Here is a 19609-nt window from a genome sequence, read left to right on the forward strand (position 1 = left end):
AAGATTACCAACACATATTTCGAGAATAGATAGGCGAGATAAACTCGGATCGAAATAGCAAATGTGTATAATCAAAGTCTATATAGAAAAACGACTTTTGTCTCAAGATAGGAGATAGAGTAGATAGACTTTTGAGTGATAGATAAGTTCAAGTCTCCACATAACTTTTAGTCGATGAAGTTCCACCAGTTCCTTGAATAGTTCTTCGTCTTGTATGATGATCTCCATGGAGTTCTTGAGCTCAACTACACTTTATATCCTAGTCCGAGACTTAGCTATAGTAGACTAGAAATCAAGACTTATAATTTTGATCACTAACATTGAAAAACATGCTTGAGATAGAAACACATGCGAGTTCGACCGAGCAGTGCTCTAACAATTACAAAAGGGGTTGATCTGACAAAGTCTTAGCCCGTGTGTTGTACCATCCTTATTGATCCCGAAGAAAGATAACACGTGGAGGATGTATGTTGACAGTTGTGCTATCAACAAAATCATTGTCAAATACCGTTTTCCTATTCCAAGGTTCGATGACTTGTTAGATCAATTGAGTGGAGCGAAGGTTTTCACCAAGTTAGACTTGAAAAGCGGATACCATCAGATAAGGATTCTTGAAGGTTATGCCATTAGGTTTGACCAATGCACCAAGTAAATTCATGTGTACCATGAATCAAGTACTGGGACCTTCTATAGGTACTTTTGTGGTTATTTATTTTGATGACATTCTCGTTTATAATGCTAATATGTAGACTTGCATGTCCAACATCTTCGAGAAGTCTTTTCTGTGTTATGGAGGGAGAAACTATTTGCAGCCATTAAGAAGTGTTCCTTCATGAAAGATCTGGTTTTATTTCTCGGTTATGTTGTGACCAATAACGGGATCAAAGCGGACGAGTCCAAGGTTGAAGCTGTTAAACATTGTACTAAACCTAGTTTTTGCACGAGATAAGAAGTTTCCACGGATTTGCTTCTTTTTAACGACGTTTTATTCCCCACCTCAGTACCATTATGACTCCAATCACTAAATGCATGAAAAGAGGAAAGTTTCCATGGTTTGAAAAAGATTATGATGTTAGAGCATTGCTCGGTCGAACTCGCATGTGTTTCTATCTCAAGCATGTTTGTCAATGTTAGTGATCAAAACTATAAGTCTTGATTTCTAGTCTACTATAGCTAAGGTCTCGGACTAGGATAGAAAGTGTATTTGAGCTCAAGAACTCCATGGAAATCATCATACAAGACGAAGGAATACTCAAGGAACTGGTGGATCTTCATCGACTAAAAGGTATGTGGAGACTTGAACTTATCTATCACTCAAAAGTCTATTTATCTCCTATCTTGAGACAAAAGTCGTTTTGCTATATAGACTTAGATTATACACATTTGGTATTTCGAGCCGAGTTTACCTCTCCAATCTATTTTCTCGAAATATGTGTTGGTAAATCTTTCTCTTTAGCCAAGTTCATCTTTACCTAGTGACGAAAGTCATGTTATATTTCAATCACTTTGAAAATTGCTCTGACGAAAAATGGTTTGTGAATAACAACTATATAACGTCCTCTGAGAATGTTTCAATGATTGAAATGAGAGTTTAGACTATGTAACCATTTGGAGGATATAAGAATTGTTGTGGAAACACATATATGTACAAGTCCTTATTGCTTGAACCGAAGTTTGCGAACTTTGTTGATCAAGTGAACCGGAGAAGTGTGTGAGCTAAGTCCGCGAACCCAGTCCGCGAACTGGCGAAGTTCTCAAACCCGAAAATTTCTGCTGGAGTTTGTAAACTCCATCCGGGAACTTAAGTCCGCGAACCCAGTACGCGAAGTTGAGTAGGTTATGTCTAAAAATGATGTTTAGTGAACTTATCTTTATAAACTAAGGAATGCAATTGCAAACCGTGGCTATAGAGTTCATGAACCGACTCATGTGAATCAAATTGTTTTTGCTTCAATTGTGTCTTGTGTAGTACATGAGATTTCCTTGCAATTGAACAACTCTCTAAACTAGTTCATTTGAGTCATTTGAACTAGTTATGGTGAAGAAGAATATGGTTGATATGAAAGTTATCATATGGCTAACCATTTGGTTATCTATTGTTGAACCAACTAATGTACAAGTTTGGGTAAGGTTACACAAGCCCAGGAACGTGCATTTCATGTGTGTATAACAAGCTATTTTTTCGATCTAACGGTTGATAAATATTAGCTAGAATCGGTTTTCATCTAACGGTGAATATTGAATGCTTTGTTACCAAGATAACATTGATTGCAAACCATAATTTGAAAGAATATATAAGGCAAAACTCTAGCAACTAGGAAAACTAATCCCCACACATTCTGTGTGATACTAGTTATGCTAAGCTAGAGTCAATTCTCCTTTAACCTTTAGTTTCTTCTTCTAAACCAGGTTAACGACTTAAAGACTTCATTGGGATAGTGAAGCCAGACTGATACAACTTTTCTTGTAGTTGTGTGATCTAATCTTGTTGTTTCTATAATACGAGTACAACTGTAATAATTGGCTAGATATTTCTATCTCTGATAGGAAAGATAAAAAGTAATCACAAACATCTTCGTCTCATCGTTTGTGATTCCATAATATCTTTTTTCGCTGCGTCGATTAAGACTATTGTGAGGTGATTGGTAATACTAGGTTGTTCTTCGGGAATATAAGACCGGTTTATCAATTAGTTCATGTTCACCTTGATTTATCAAAAGACGAAACAAAACTCTTAGGTATATTCGTGGGAGACGGATTTATCTATTATCGTAGACTTTTCTGTGTGATACAGATTTGTTTATTAAAGTCTTCGACTTTGGGTCGTAGAAACTCTTAGTTGTGGGTGAGATCAGCTAAGGGAATCAAGTACGTGGTATCATGCTGGGATCAAAGACGTAGGAGCATAATTGTACCTTGGATCAGTGTGAGATTGGTTGGGGTTCAACTACAATGCAGACCGAAGTTAGTTTGGAGTAGGCTAGTTTCTGTAGCGGCTTAATACAGTGTGTGTTCAATCTGGACTAGGTCACAGGGTTTTTTTGCATTTGCGGTTTCCTTGTTAACAAAATTTCTTGTGTCTGTGTTATTTCTTTTCCGCGTTATATTTCTTTATATAATTAAAATAACACAGGTTGTGCGTTGTTCAATCAATTAGAATATCCGACCTTTTGGTTGTTGATTTAAATTGATTGACACTTGGATATTGGTCTTTGGTACCATCCAAGTTACCTCTCTTGTATTTAAATTGAGACTCGCAGTTTGCTTGAGTAAGATTTAAATCGAGAGATAGAGATATAAACTCTTTGATATACTTTTTATCTAGATTGAGTCTGACTGTCTAGTTGATTCTCTAGAAAGTATATTGGAGTTTGTCCATACAGATTACTAAGAGAAATATTGGGTGTGGTTGTTAGACCCCCGCTTTTTCAATTGGTATCAGAGAAGGAAAACACGTTTAAGACCTTACAAGTATGTATTTGTAGCGATCTGACTCTATGGACGAAAACATCTCTGATAACGCAACATCAGTTCAGAGTCGCTCATGCGAGTCTCAAAGTCATGGAGCTTCTGAGAAAAACTCTATCTCCTGTTCCTTAACTGAGTCTGCGTTCGACTGGGAAAAATCTCTTGATGAGAAATTGGATGATCTTTCGGATGACAGTGGTTCAGAAGGAGGACAGAGCATTGATGAGGAAGTCTCTCGATATATCAAGTTGTTTGAATGTGCTTTGAAAGAAAAGAAGGCAACAACTTTCTTGAGTAAGTTCATGGCTCCTCTTTGTCAAGAAAACAGAAAATTGAGAAAACTCTTTAAAGGATATGATGGTGGATATAATCTCCTAAAATCTATCGTTAAAGATCGTGAAGAAGATGTACGCACAAAAAGGGACGAATGTGATAATCTTCTTCGAAATCTCTTCGTGTTGAAAGAAAGACTTGAAGATGCTTAAGAAAGATATGACTCTCAACAAAAATGTTTCAATGACAAAGAACTCAGTCTTCTCGCCAAAGAAATATCCTTGGAGACTGACCTTGCAACTACTCTTAATAAAGTAAAATCACTGGAAGAGAATCTAAGAAGATTCAATTCTAGCTCTACAAAATTATCTTGTATGCTTGGAGCATGTAAAGAACATCGTGATACACGTGGTCTGGGCTATAAGGAATACACGCTCCAAAAACTAGTAAGATCAATTTTGTTAATGCCGTTGAAAATTCCTCATGTAAAAACTTTTCGCAGCTTGTAATGTGACTAAAAACAAGGATTCCACTTCTTCCAAATCTACTCACACGAGAACAGTTAAGAATAATTCCTTTAACTGCTATTATTGCGGAAACAAAGGACATTCTGAACGAAGATGTCGTTTTTGTTTGAAGTATGAAAAACTTCACAACATTCTGGTATGGATGTCTAAAGAAGTTATAAAACCTGTTTCTCACAGTGTTAGAGTAAAAGGCACCTTCAATAACCAAGAAAATCTTAATCATGTCCTTGGAACGAAAAATGCCTACAATGGTGGAAGGAAGAACGACAGAAGAATATCTGACTCCATAAACTATTCTGAGAAGAGGAAAAGACATAGGAGAAAGAAAGAAAGGTCAAGTTCCTTATCTCTCCCTGAGAAAGGATGCGGATCCAAGATTTCAGCTCCAGATTTCATACATACCAACAATCGAGTCTCAGAACTTAAGATATGCATAAACGGACTCAAACGGGGCATCAAAAAAACATGGAAAGCAGTTGGCTCAGGTACTCTTAGTTCCTCTCATAATAAAATTTCTTCAATCTTGTCGTGTGATGTTTCTCTAAATCCCCTTGATAAAGAAAAAGAAGAAGTCAACATTGATGAGCAAAATGCTCATCTCACAACGTCATGACTGCTCTCTATAGCATCTTTTTTTTTAAATTAAGAAGGATGCTCCTTGTTCTCAATAAGATGTCATGGTTGTGTGTTTTATTTTTGATGATATTAAATTTCTGTTAAGCCTCGCTCCATCTCTTCTCCTTCGTGAAGTTTGTTCTAATCATCCTTTTTTGAGGGAAATTCCTTGTTCAACCGTCCTTCCACTAGGTTTTTGCTCCTCCATTTTTCCTTGGTCACATAAGTATTATGACCACTAGTACACGTTCACCAGGCCCACACGAACGTTTCCTAGGATGTTTATGGAACCTCTTATATATCTATATATATGTCATCAATTGACACCTTGTTCCATAAGGTCAAAAAGATTCTACTGAATCTTCTCTGTGTGCACAATGGAGGGAAGCAACAAAGATGTGGTCGAGGAAGGCAAGACTATCGAGTTCCATGAAAATCCTGTTTTCATAATATGTCATCATGCTATTGATCATGAAAACAAACTACCAGTTCAGATGTCTTCACAACTAGTAGGAAATCTTCTTCGGGATTTTGAGGTCGTTCGTGAACAACTTGGAATTGCAACAAGGAATCTTGAGTTCCTGAAGAAATAATTAAAGAAATCAACTGAAGAACTTGTTCTTGTTCAATCTCTCGTTGCTGAACATGTCTAGGATTTTTCAAATCATGTTTTCCATTTGATTTAGTTTGCCTAGTAAATCTTATATTTTTCTTGTTTTGCTTAGAAGAATAACTAAAGTTTGGAATAGCCATTATTGTGATTACACATAGATATGTCCAACGTTTTCATCTTCATGTTTTTAGATTTATTGGTTTAAATTCTAAATTTGTTTGGAAGATGATTTTTGCAGTATTAATCTTTATGGTTTCATATATTGCAATAATGTTATGGGATATGTGCGTTTACGTCCGTGAACTTGATTGTCCCATACTTTGTCAAAAGTAAAGTCGTTCGTGAGTTGATATGTATGTATTGATGAAGAATGAATTGACTTTTGACAAATACAAAAGTTAAGCCTATTATATTAATTTTTGATGGAAGATAGGTTAAAATCTTTTGTGTTCAAGGATTATGTCTTTTGGATGTCATTGTGTAAATGGTGATGGAAAATAGAATGAGTCCTTGATTATTCCACGGTATTAGGTCGATCTCCGATCCACAAGTTTTGTGTACATATTGTGTTGTTCCATAAGGTGTCTTATATTGATCTCTATCGACTGAGTCATTGTTTTGGCATAGTTGTTGTTCCATGAGAAATTTGTGGCGAGCATGACAAATTAAATTAATTACTTTTGTGATTAGTTTGATTGTGTATTTCGATTAGATTAATTATGGGTTTTCTTGTGATTAATCTAATTGAGTTTTTTAAGTCTCCATAAGTTTACTTGTGTTGAGCATTTCCGATTAAGTTAATCATGGGTTCTCTTATGATTAATTTAATATTTTTGGATTCAAATTCATACTTGTATGTGATTTGTTATTTATAAAGAAATCCTTCTTTTCTTTTTGAAATTAAGTTCGCTCTTGTTGTTCTTTCGGGATTGACATTTTATGGTGGAGAGTTCTTTTGAACTTGTGCTTAATTGCCAAATCTTTGTGGGGTGTGCGGCTGTGGAATATTATAAGGGTTATCTTGTATCTTTAAACTTCTTGATGAATGCATTTAGCTTCGGATTTATGATTGCATCTAAATAAGATGATATATGCTTTCTTTTGGTCATGAAATATCTCTTTCAGAAATTTCATTAGGATCCTGTTCTTGTACCTTTGCCAATTTTATTGACAAAAAGGGGGAGAATTAATATGTAGTTCACACTACAAATACATATGGTTTTCGGATCATTATGTAAGGGGAAGTGGTTTCCATGTGAGATGGAGTATTGACTAAGGGGGAGTGACATATCACCATAGTATTGTTGTTAAAGTTGTGATACAATTGAAATTTGACGCTGTGTAATGATACTATGACACGGTATAACAATGATTGAGAACTCTTATTTTCTCGTTGTTATAGCTACGGATTTTCAACAACGATGATGCTAAACTTACAACCTTTGGAATCATTTGAGTACTTGGAAGTGACGAATATTTCGAGTAATGTTGAAGATTAGGCATGTGGAATAGGAGCTACAAAAGTTTATTTATATATTTTTTGTATTCCATATGTATTGATAGTTTTGTCACTAAAATTGACAAAGGAGGAGATTTATAGAGCATTGATCGGTCGAAATCGCATGCGTTGCTATCTCAAGCATGTTTTTCAATGTTAGTGATCAAAACTATAAGTCTTGATTTCTAGTCTACTATAGCTAAGGTCTCGGATTAGGATAGAAAGTGTAGTTGAGCTTAAGAACTCCATGGAAATCATCATACAAGACGAAGGACTACTCAAGGAACTGGTGGATATTCGTCGACTAAAAGGTATGTGGAGACTTGAACTTATATATCACTCAAAAGTATATTTATCTCCTATCTTGAGACAAAAGTCGTTTTGCTATATAGACTTAGATTATAAACATTTGGTATTTCGAGCCGAGTTTACCTCGCCTATCTGTTTCTCGAAATATGTGTTGGTAAAGCTTTCGCTTTATCCAAGTTCATATTTACCTAGTGACGAAAGTCATGTTATGTTTCAATCACTTTGAAAATTTCTCTGACGAAAAATGGTTTGTGAATAACAACTATATAACGTCCTCTGAGAATGTTTCAATGATTGAAATGAGATTTTAGACTATATAACCATTTGGAGAATATAAGCATTGTTGTGAAAACACATATATGTACAAGTCTTTATTGCTTGAACCGAAGTTTGCGAACTTTGTTGATCAAGTGAACCGGAGAAGTGCGTGAGCTAAGTCCGCGAACTCAGTCCGCTAACTGACGAAGTTCTCAAACCCGAGAATTTCTGCTGGAGTTTGTAAACTGCATCCAGGAACTTAAGCCCGCGAACCCAGTACGCGAACTTGAGTAGGTTATGTCTAAAAACGATGTTTAGTGAACTTATCTTTATAAACTAAGGAATGCAATTGAAAACCGTGGCTATAGAGTTCATGAACCGATTCATGTGAATCAAATTGTTTTTGCTTCAATTGTGTCTTGTGTAGTACATGAGATTTCCTTGCAATTTAACAACTCTCTAAACTAGTTCATTTGAGTCATTTAAACTAGTTATGGTGAAGAAGAATATGGTTGATATGAAAGTTATCATATGGCTAACCATTTGGTTATCTATTGTTGAACCAACTAATGTACAAGTTTGGGTAAGGTTACACAAGCCCAGGAACGTGCATTTCATTTGTGTATAACAAGCTATTTTTTCGATCTAACGGTTGATAAGTATTTGCTTGAATCGGTTTTTATCTAACGGTGAATATTGAATGCTTTGTTACCAAGCAAACATTGATTGCAAACCCTGATTTGAAAGACTATATAAGGGAGAACTCTAGCAACTGGGAAAACTAATCCCCACACATTCTGTGTGATACTAGTTGTGCTAATCTAGAGTCGATTCTCCTTTAGCCTTTGGATTCTTCTTCTAAACCAGGTTAACGACTTAAAGACTGCATTGGATTGTGAAGCCAGACCGATACTACTTTTCTTGTAGTTGTGTGATCTGATCTTGTTGTTTATATCGTACGAGTACAATTGTAATAATTGGCTTGAGATTTCTATCTCCGATAGGCAAGATAAAAATTAATCACAAACATCTTCGTCTCATCGTTTGTGATTCCACAATATCTTTTTTCGCTGCGTCGATTAAGACTATTGTGAGGTGATTGATAATAATAGGCTGTTTTGGGGAATATAAGACCGATTTATCAATTAGTTCTTGTTCATCTTGATTTATCAAAAGACGGAACAAAACTCATAGGTATATTCGTGGGAGACAGATTTATCTATTATCGTAGACTTGTCTGTGCGATACAAATTTGTTTATTAAAGTGTTCGACTTTGGTTCGCATCAACTTTTAGTTGTGGGTGAGATCAGCTAAGGGAATCAAGTACGTAGTATCCTGCTGGGATCAGAGACGTAAGAGCATAACTGTACCTTGGATCAGTGTGAGATTGGTTGGGGTTCAACTACAGTCCAGACCAAAGTTAGTTTCGAGTAGGCTAGTGTCTGTAGCGTCTTAATACAGTGTGTGTTCAATCTGGACTAGGTCACGGGGTTTTTATGCATTTGCGATTTCCTCGTTAACAGAATTTCTGGTGTCTGTGTTATTTCTTTTCCGCATTATATTTGTTTATATAATTAAAATAATACAGGTTATGTGTTGTTCAATCAATTAGAATATCCGACCTTTTGGTTGTTGATTTATATTGATTGACACTTGGATATTGGCCTTTGGTACCATCCAAGTTTATCTCTCTTGTATTTAAGTTGAGACTCGCAGTTTGCTTGAGTAAGATTTAAATCGAGAGATAGAAATAAAAACTCTTTGATATACTTTTTATCTAGATTGAGTCTGACTGTCTAGTTGATTCTATAGAAAGTATATTGGAGTTTTTCCATATAGATTTCTAAGCGAAATATTGGGTGTGGTTGTTAGACCCTTGTTTTTTCAGATGAAGCCTTTGAAACTGTCAAAACAATGCTGATTACTGCACCGCTGTTAGTTCTACCTGATTTCAGCATACCATTTGAATTACATTGTGACGCATCGAAAGTGGGGATTGAAGCTGTTTTGAATTAGGAAGGACTACCAGTAGCTTATTTCAGTGAGAAGTTGAATGATGCTAAGCTCAACTATAGTACCTATAATGCGGAGTTTTATGCAATTGTTCAGGCTTTTAAGCATTGGTGTCACTATCTTATTCATAACGAGTTTATAATGTTTTCTGATCATGATTCTTTAAAGCACATCAATAGTCAAGAAAAGATTTCTTTTAGACATCGTAAGTGGGATGGTTATCTACAAGAATTCACTTTTGTACTGAAACACATGGCTGGGTAGCAGAATCAAGTTTTTGATGCCTTAAGTCACAGGAGTTTGTTGCTCAATACTATGAGAACTGAGGTATTTGATTTCGGTTCATATTCTGATCTTATTCAAACTGACCCGTATTTCGCGGAGATTGTGAATATTCTCAATACAGGAGAAAGAAGTGAATACCATACGCATGATGGTTTTCTCTTCAAGGGAATTCCAAATTCTAGTATGAGGATCAAGATTCTCAAAGAGTTACATGACGAAGGATATATGGGCAGAGACAAGACTTTTCAACTTATTTCGAAATCGTATTACTGGCCTTTCATGAGACGTGAGGTTGGAAGATTTGTGGATAGATGTTGAATCTATCAATTATCAAAAGGAAAAGCGTCTAATGTAGGTCTGTACATGCCGTTGAAAGTTCCAAGTCAACCTTGGACAGATTTGAGCGTGGATTTCGTGTTGGGTTTACTTCGGATTCAGAGGAAAAATGATCCAATATTTGTAGTTTTTGATCGTTTTTTAAAGATGGCACAATTCATTGCTTGTAAGAAGACTACTAATGCACTGAATACGACTGAATTGCTTTTTCGTCAGATATATCATCTACATGGATTGCCTTGTTCAATTGTTAGTGACTGGGACATAAGATTCCTTAGTTATTTTTGGAAGAATTTATGGATGTTAGTTAAAGCAAGCCTTAACTTTAGTGGCACATATCATCCTCAAAGTGATGGACAAACATAAGTTGTGAATCGTTCATTGGATGATATACTACGATGTCTGGTGGGAGAAAATCTGAAGAGTTGGGATCGGAAACTGAGTTTGCATTTAATCGCTCAGTAAATCGTAGTCTGGGTATGAGTCTTTTCGAGGTTTTTTATGGCTACAACCCACGAGCACCGGTAGATTTAGCACTTGTTCCTGACTTGAAGAGAATTGAAGCTAGAGCTTAAGACCGCATCCAACAGTTGCAACAAATTCACAATTTGGTTGAAGAACATTTAATTCGGGCTAATGAGAAGTATAAGAAGGCAGCAAATATCAAGCGTAAAGATGTGAATTTTGAAGTAGGATATTTTGTGTGGGAAGTGTTAACAAAAGATCGTTTCTCTGTGGGTGAATATAACAAATTAAAGGTACATAATATTGGTCCGGTGGAAACTATTGATAGGATTAATCCAAATGCTTATAAGTTAAAGCTTAGTAGATATATCCGTACTTCTTCTGATGTTTTTAATGTAAAACATTTGGTTCTTTATCATGGAGATAATTCAGAAGACAAGGATCAGCAAAATTCGAGGGAGAATTTCTCTCAACCCCCGGGAGATTGATGCAGACGAGCACGCCATAGCCTATTTGGAGGCAAAAGGCCCAACTGTTGTGAAATTTCCCGGAGACTGTCTATTTTGATGGGAAACGGACCAATAATTATGACGAGGTAGCCATATTCCATTGTCTTAGGCATCTAAGACTCGTTTTTGCCGTTTTATGAAAGTTTTGTTTTGCTAATAACTTCTAAGTTAGGAGGCCGTTTGAGTCATCGTTTGTGGCCTGTAGTTTATTTTGATAAGTACTTTCATTATTTAGGAAAATCTCAAATTTTCCAAACAATAGCAAATTTTGAGAGTGAGTCGGTTTTGGGTTGTTTTCATCCTCTCTTGTCAAACAAGTTAGGGTTTTTCCCATGTCTCTTTAAGAGTCTTCTAGTTATTGTTTAAGACGGTTGAATTTGAATGCTATTATTATTTTATTGAACTTGTTCATGTTTAATTCTGATTTTTATTTATAATCTGGAAATTGATCGAGGTCTAAATAATTATCTTCGTTCATAGTCGTTATTCCTAGAAATAATTGGAGATATGAACAAACTATCTTTTTTCTTTCTTTTCAACAATATCCGCTGCACTACTATGTCTATGGAAGGCTTATAAGTGACCATAAAATTACTGTTCAAGAGATAATTCATTATATAAAGAAGAAAAGAGGTCAAATTTGATGGAAAGCTCTTAAACTAGACATGTCAAAGGCTTTTGACAGACTGGAATGACCATTAATTCTTAATTAAAGTCTCAAAGTATTTTGGGTTATGTAAAGATTTTTATGATCTAATTTACCAATGCATCATCACAACTTCATTGTTAGTCATGCTAAATAGATCCCATGTGAATAATTCACTCCTACTAGAGGAATCAGGCAAGGAGATCTTCTTTCACCTTACCTATTCATACTAGCCATGGAATTTATTTCAATACATCTTAATGCTGCTCAGCAGAACAACACTATAAAAGGTATTAAAGTGACTGCTCAAGCTCCAGCCATCAATCATTTGCTTTTTGCAAATGTCTGCTTGAATTTCACCCAGGTAAATCTTACTTAAGTCAACAGTCTTTTGTAGTTACTTCACAATTTTAGCACACAACAAGTGATAAATTTTGAAAAATATGCAGTGCGTTTCAGCCAAAAAACTAAGCCTGAAGTTGCTGAATCTCTGACACAAATTCTTGGTGCCAAAACTATGGATTCTAAAGAGAAATATCAGGGTTCACCTCTCATGGTCTTCAAATAAGATTTTGAAACTAGACTTTCAACATGGTCATGTATCTCTCTTTCTCAAGCAGGTAGAGGTACTATAATTAAACATGTTCTTAATACTGTTCCATTTTACCAAATGGGTACGTTCAAGCTAGCTACCTAATAGTCTCATGAATCAACTTACTTCTATTGAAAGGGAGCTTTTTTGGTTACAACTCTAATAGAGGTTCTAATCCTTTAGCATGGCACAAAGTTTGTACATCTTAAGATATAGGAGAATTAGCTTTCAGAGACTTAAAAAAACTGAACTGATAACCAAGCTACACTAGAGAATACACAATGAATCAAGTCATATAATGATACACGTGTTGAGCAGTAAATACTTTAAAAATGGTGACATTATCCATATTGCATCTAAGAACTGTTCTTATAATGGCATTATCATAGGTCTACAAATTTTGCAGCAATATTACTTCATGGAGATCAATAATGGTTGGAGTGCAAAAATCTAGTTTGATAGATGGATAATAGGTATGAATCATCCACCAATTATTTCAATGATCTTTCAGATTTTATGGAGAATTTGTTGAATTAATGTTACTGGACACAATGAGAAAGATGCACTCACAATCTCAGAAAATTTGGAGTGAAAATCCTCAAACGTATCGTTATCATCACCTCCATTTTTAAATCATTTATTTGATGTTAATACTTCTAGAAGAATTCAAGAATTGTTAATTGACAAGTCAAAAGAAGATGTTATCTTCTGGATGCCTGCAAAAAATAGTACAATTCTCAGTAAAGAGCACATACAGGTTGTTAACTATGTCCAACAAGGAAGTTCAAGTCAATGGAATTGCAGTTAACACTAAGGTATGGAAAGCACTATGGATATGTCACACAACTCACTGAAAAACTGTTTGCATGGAAGTGTATCAGGGATATCAACTCTTCCAAAACCATGTTGGCTATGTATAATGGGAGTATGGACATCCATTGTAACATTTGTGGTCACTGTGAGGCAACAATGGAACATATAAGTAGTTGTCACATTGACTCCATTAGAAGTAGTTGTCACATTGTGTCAGAAGGGGTTCTCAGTTGGTTCACCTCAAATAACACTATTAATGAAGAGAGACTGTTATATTCACTTATGATTGGAGCTTGGGTGATGTGGAAGGATGTGTGTGATGTTGTGTTTCAAGGAGTCTATCTTAACCCTCTTATCTCATTACATAAAATTCATTATCATTCGGATCCTCATTTGCATGACATTGAATATGGCTCGAACACACAATCTGTTAATGATCCATCTCTTTGGGAACCACCTTTAGATAGCATAATTAAGTTTAATGTAGATGTATGTTTTGATCATTCAAGTAACCAACTTGGTACTGGTATTGTTATGCATAATCACACATGCACCTGTGATGGGATCAAAGGACACTACAAATGGAATGCTAAGTCCAAAAGCAGGGAAGTGTATGGCAGTATGCGAATGCTAAGTCCAGACACAGGGGAGTGTATGGCAGTACGTGAAGCTTTATCATGGGCAAAAAAAAAAAACACTACACATTGAAGCTAATGTAAAACTGGTCATACATTCTATTTCTGGAAGCACTTTACTCACTCAACGGAAGAATAGGAACATAATAAAAGAAATAAAACATTTAATCTATGATTTTAGTCTTTTGTTAGTACAGATGATAATGGAAGAATACGAACATAATAAAACAGATAAACCATTTAATCGGAAATTCTAGTTGGCTCCTTATTCTTCACCTCCCTATTCTCCTCCCTACAATCTAAGCCCCACATCCATATCGAGATTCGCATTCAGGTTCAGGTGGGGTTCACCATTCCCCTAATGTGGGGTTTAGATTGTAGGGAGGAGAATAGGGAGATGGAAATTAGGGAGCCAAATAGCACTGTCTATGATAATCAGGTGGCCGATGATATAGTCAGTTAGAGAGAGCTGCAAATGTAGAAGCGTACCAGAATGTCTCTACTCATGTATGTAGTCTTTTAGCTAAAGACCAACTCAATACTTCTCACTAATAGCAATAAAATTGTACTTTACAAAAAAAAATAAAATACGCAGTATATTAAACAAATAATTTGGAAAATTGAGGTTGTATGTGAAAATAATTTCAATTCCTTAATATTTTTGCAAGACCCTAATTAAGCAAGTAATTTAGGATAGAGGGAGTATGAAGTAACAGTGGTGACCCTTATATGCTCATAATACCATTTTACACAAAAAAAGAATTGGATGTTCATGTTCATGTCTATAGGATGAAGGAAACTACATAGAATTTACATAATGTTTACGCTTGCACCACCTTGTCAAAATAAGGTGTCTTCAACGAGTTCAGAAATCAAATGCTGGCATAGCAAACTGAGAAGAGAAAGCCTCAACACGGTTACGAAGGTCAATCATATCCTTGTTGTTTTGAAGACCCTTGAGGAAATCCTTCTGCAGCTTTCCATGTTCCCTCTGGACGATGCTTGCAATTTGTGCGGCCCTGAGGAGGAAATCGGCAATTGTCTCAAAATCAGACTCAATACAGCCTCTTGTTGTCATTGCAGGAGTGCCTGAAGAATGTTAGGAAAGTGAAACTATCAGCAGAATGGAAAATGCTCTGGAAAATGTTAATTAAAGCAAGATGTTATTTCTCTGAGAAGAAATTTAACCATAACATTAAGATGAGGGTAGCAGTTCTCTTACCAATTCTTACTCCACCTGGTGAAATAGCTCCATTATCACCAAATATGGCACTTTTATTAAGAGAAATGTGGCACATCTCACAAACCTTCTCAAAGGTCTTACCTGTACAGAAATGAAAAGCATAAAGGATGGTCAGGAAGCAAATCAGCAAACTAAGAACAACTAATTTTAGACATTAAATCCCTGACAATACAAGAAAATCTACTAATTCCTTGCAAACCAGATTACTAGCATGCCAAAATAGTTTACAGATTATTTGTCTATCATCGAGAATTTTTTTTATCGACAACTCGTGAGAAATAATTCAGTAGATCACCTGAGAAATCCAGATCATATTCTACAGTACACACATCGTGTACATCAAATACTGGGTTTTGACAATCAGATAGATAAGATGAATTGACCCCTAGTGATATAGGAAATTGAGCAAGAGAGTCGAATAGAAATCAGGCCCAATCATTTTTCTTCCCTCTCATTTTTTTCAATAAGCAACCAAAATCCACAGTATCAAACTCGACCAAAATAATATATCTTACTAATTAACATGAGAAAAAACAACTAGGACCAACCTAGGGCACAATTTCTAGCAGAAAAGATTTTCACTTGTGGAGGAATGTTATATCAAAACATAAAGTATGAAGATATGCAGTCATCGAGAATGTAATGTAAAATAAATTATCATGAAATCAAATCCACTACTTCACAGCTTCAGGGATCCTCTAGTAAGCCTTAATGGCAAGAAAGCTCAAGACTATAAGAAAAGTAACAAATTATGAAACTGCAGTTCAAGTAAACAAACACTTGATACCTCAAAAACAACTAAGGAATTTAAGGAAAATAAAGAACTGTAAGATTATTAACCACATATTTATAATTGTAGTCAATGGGCTAAACACATTTTTAATCTATTCTGCAGAGAGTGAAGTATAATACCTGTTAATCCGAGATTTCTCAGGTCCCAAAGAACTAAATGGTTGTCTGTACCCCCAGTAACCAATCTGCATTTTCTTCTTGTCAACGCAAATGCTAAAGCCTGAGCATTTCTTTTCACTTGTTGCATGTAAGCCTTGTACTCGGGCGTCGCAACTTGTTTTAGGGCAATTGCTAGGGCTGCAATGTGGTTATTGTGAGGTCCACCTTGCAAGGATGGAAAGACGGCAAAATTTATTCTTTCCTCCAAGTCATACTCCTCATTTTCATCCACCTGATTCATAAGCGTCCCTCTTTTTCTTGGTTTTAGGCCTTTCCTGTAAAAGACGATACCTCCTCTGGGACCACGGAGACCTTTGTGAGTTGTCGAGGTCACAACATCACAATAATCAAAGGGGCTTATGCATTCCTGTAGATCATCCAAATAGACATCCGTGTTAAATATTTCAACAAAATGTCATTGCGCAATTCGAGCTTAAATCATAACAACAATAGGCAGTCCAAGTAACATGGTAGAAAGATGTCAGCACGCATGGGAAAGTACTCAAGAGTAGAAAAAAACACATTTCAGAAGATATTGGGCTGAATGAGACTACATATAGAAGTGCACAACAATAAGCAACATTGAGGTATTAGCACTACAAGACGAGCTAAACTAGACCATTATAAACAGATAGATACCGTCTCATCTTAAGCCACCAAAAGTCAAGCTTCAACTTGTGATAACATAGAAACAAAACAAAGCTCAAGTCTGCAGGCTCTGCCCAAATAAACATGCTGTTTGTTAGCATCTTAAACTGTACCTTTCAGACTGACTAAGGACATCATTAGGCCTATTCTTGCAAATGAACACCAATGTTGCTTTGTGACAGAACATGAGAGACACGACGTGAAGCCAAACCATCTTTAACCAATCAGAAATCAACTTGCCCACACAAGTTACCTTATCCAGATGAAAAACAAGATCGAAACTGCTTCAAAACATTCAGCAACTAACCTTCTAGCTAGTGTATGTGTGTAGCATGCCCAATTGGCTATTTATTTACAAATTCACAGCTGTATACGCTATTCAACCTCCAGGTTTGGTAGGCTAATTTTTTTAAGAAAAAAATAGTATGACCCCATTGTCCATGCATAAACACAAGTCTGGTCCCAAACTTGGAAGCATAACAAACCCTATAATGGCAAAGATATAATTTGAGAAAAATAGGGCCAAAATAAACAAATAAATACGAAGACTTAAAACAAGACCACTTGCCAACTGTAAACACTAAGGTATAGATTAACCGACACATGCAACCCATACCTACACTTGCAAAAGCATATCTGCTGTCAAGGATTTTTTTTGTTTTTTTTTTTTGAGATTAAACATGATTAAGCAGATGAAAAAAAGAAGCAAAGCTTATACTAATTCTGTCACTTATAGCACGTCCATGATTTAGGAATACCGCCAATCAATTTAAAATGATATCAAAAAACATATAAACAGTAGAATAAAGCAAAACGATATGGGAAGATTCCAAACCTTGGCAGCGACTAGACCACTAATATGAGCCATATCACACATTAGCACAGCTCCACATTTATCAGCAATCTGTCTAAACCTCGCATAATCCCACTCTCTAGGATACGAACTCCCACCGCAAATAAGTATCTTAGGTCGAAAATCAATTGCCCTATCTTCTAGCTTATCATAATCGATGTAGCCAGTATATGGGTTCACTTTATACGGGAAACTTTCAAAGAAAATAGAAGCACCAGAAACTTTCTTCCCACTAGGTGTACAGTACCCATGACTCAAATGTCCTCCAGAAGGTGAATCCAAACCCATAATCCTATCCTTGGGCATAAGAAGACCAGTGTAGACAGCAAAATTTGCAGAAGTACAAGAATAAGGCTGAACATTTACACCCCAATGATCAGAATCAAGATGAAATGCAGTTAAAGCTCTTTGTTGACAAAGTAACTCAATTTGATCAATATACTGATTACCCACATAATATCTTGCACCAGGTGCTCCTTCTGAATACTTATTCGTCAAATGACTACCTAGTGCTTCCATTACAGCTTTGCATACAAAATTCTCCGAAGCAATCAACTCAATACCTTTAATTTGTCTTTGTTTCTCCTTTTCCATAATTTCATGTATATCTGGATCAGCAACAGCCAAAGGTTGATTACTCCAAGCCCTAACAGCAGCTCGTCTAGTCTCAAGACTTTGTTCATTTGAAACCCCAACCCCCTTTTTCGAAGACGATGTCGATGAAGAAGAAGAATCAACTTCTCTTTTCCTCTTCAAACACATCTCATGCCCTAAAATCTTAAACTTCTCTCCCTCCTCGTCTTTCATTTCATCATTACTACTTTTATCTACTGCTGTTGCAGCTGATTCGTCATCAAGTAATTGTAATGGAATCGATGGAGTCGATGAACTCTGACGCGAAATTGAATTGTTATTATCACCAATTGATGTATGATGTGAAGGTGAATTTTGATGATGATGATGAAAACCTAATGATAGTGTTGATCTTGCTTGAGATAGATCCATTTTCCCCAAAAATCAAACCCTAACACTAAACTAAACAAAATCAAACCCTAACAACAACAACAGCGACAACAACAAAAACAACGGAAAGAATTTTTACAACAATTACAACGAAAGTAACGGAAATGAGATGAAGATTTACTTGATTTCGCTGATGATGATGATGAAAATTCCATATAGAAATCGAAAACCAGATATTATTTTTGGGGGTTTTATCAGAGTCGTGGTTATGATGTTATTATTCAAAGATATAGTGGTGACGTTTGCGGTGGTTTATTACTTATTTGACATCGTGAGCTGGAATGCTGGATTAACGGAATGAACGTAGACTTGATTTTAGTTCTTTAATGTATGATGGTTCGTATGTGGCAAAGGCAACTGGGGTAGTGGGTTAGCCGGTTACCAAATGTACTTGGGTTAAGAATTTTAACTTGATTATCGGAAAGGGAAAGAATAACGGCTATGTACATTAGTTAGTATTCGGACAATTTACTTGACCAAGTTCATTTAGGACAATAATATCTAGCATGTTTTGTGTTTCTTGCGTATTTCTGAGAGAAAGTTTTCATTATTATTTTTTTGGAAAAGTTAATGAATTTACAGGGGTGTATTGGATCAGGATTTGTATGGATAAAAATAGATGGTCGTTTATCTGAATCTAGTGGATTTATAATGTTTCCTAAATAAATCTTATAGATTCTTATAGATATATAATTTTGGATTATAATAGATAAGTTAGGATTAGTTCAGATTTACAAATTGCAACATATATTCCTTTCAGAAAAACAAAAACAAAAAAAAACATCCATAAGTTGAGGTGGTGGGTGATGGTGGTTGGTGGTGAGTGTGGTGATTGTTTTCAGTGGTGGTAGTTGGTGGTCGATGGCGGTGGTTAGTGATGGTTGTTAATGGTGCTGGTGGTGGTCAGTGGTGGTTGTTATTGGTGGTGATGCGGTGGGCGGTGGTGGGCGGTGTAAAAACATAGTATTAGGAAATAATATATATGAGAGTCTATATTTAGGAGATATGCACTTTAAGTTATTAGAGTTATATTAG

General features: G+C 35.8%; 1 protein-coding gene across 1 annotated transcript; it reads right to left on the reverse strand.

Annotated features, from left to right (window-relative positions):
- Nucleotides 1-14482: 14482 nt before the first annotated feature.
- Nucleotides 14483-18840, reverse strand: LOC113283239 (serine hydroxymethyltransferase 7-like). The gene is made up of 4 exons (XM_026532431.1): nucleotides 17534-18840; nucleotides 16012-16417; nucleotides 15079-15180; nucleotides 14483-14945 (listed from the first exon to the last, which is right to left on the reverse strand). Exons 1-4 carry the CDS (start codon nucleotides 18554-18556, stop codon nucleotides 14722-14724), a joined length of 1755 nt encoding a protein of 584 aa, XP_026388216.1. The 5' UTR covers nucleotides 18557-18840; the 3' UTR covers nucleotides 14483-14721.
- Between the last annotated feature and the right edge of the window lie 769 nt (nucleotides 18841-19609).

This window comes from Papaver somniferum, chromosome 5, assembly GCF_003573695.1.
Source record: "Papaver somniferum cultivar HN1 chromosome 5, ASM357369v1, whole genome shotgun sequence".
Taxonomy (NCBI): domain Eukaryota; kingdom Viridiplantae; phylum Streptophyta; class Magnoliopsida; order Ranunculales; family Papaveraceae; genus Papaver; species Papaver somniferum.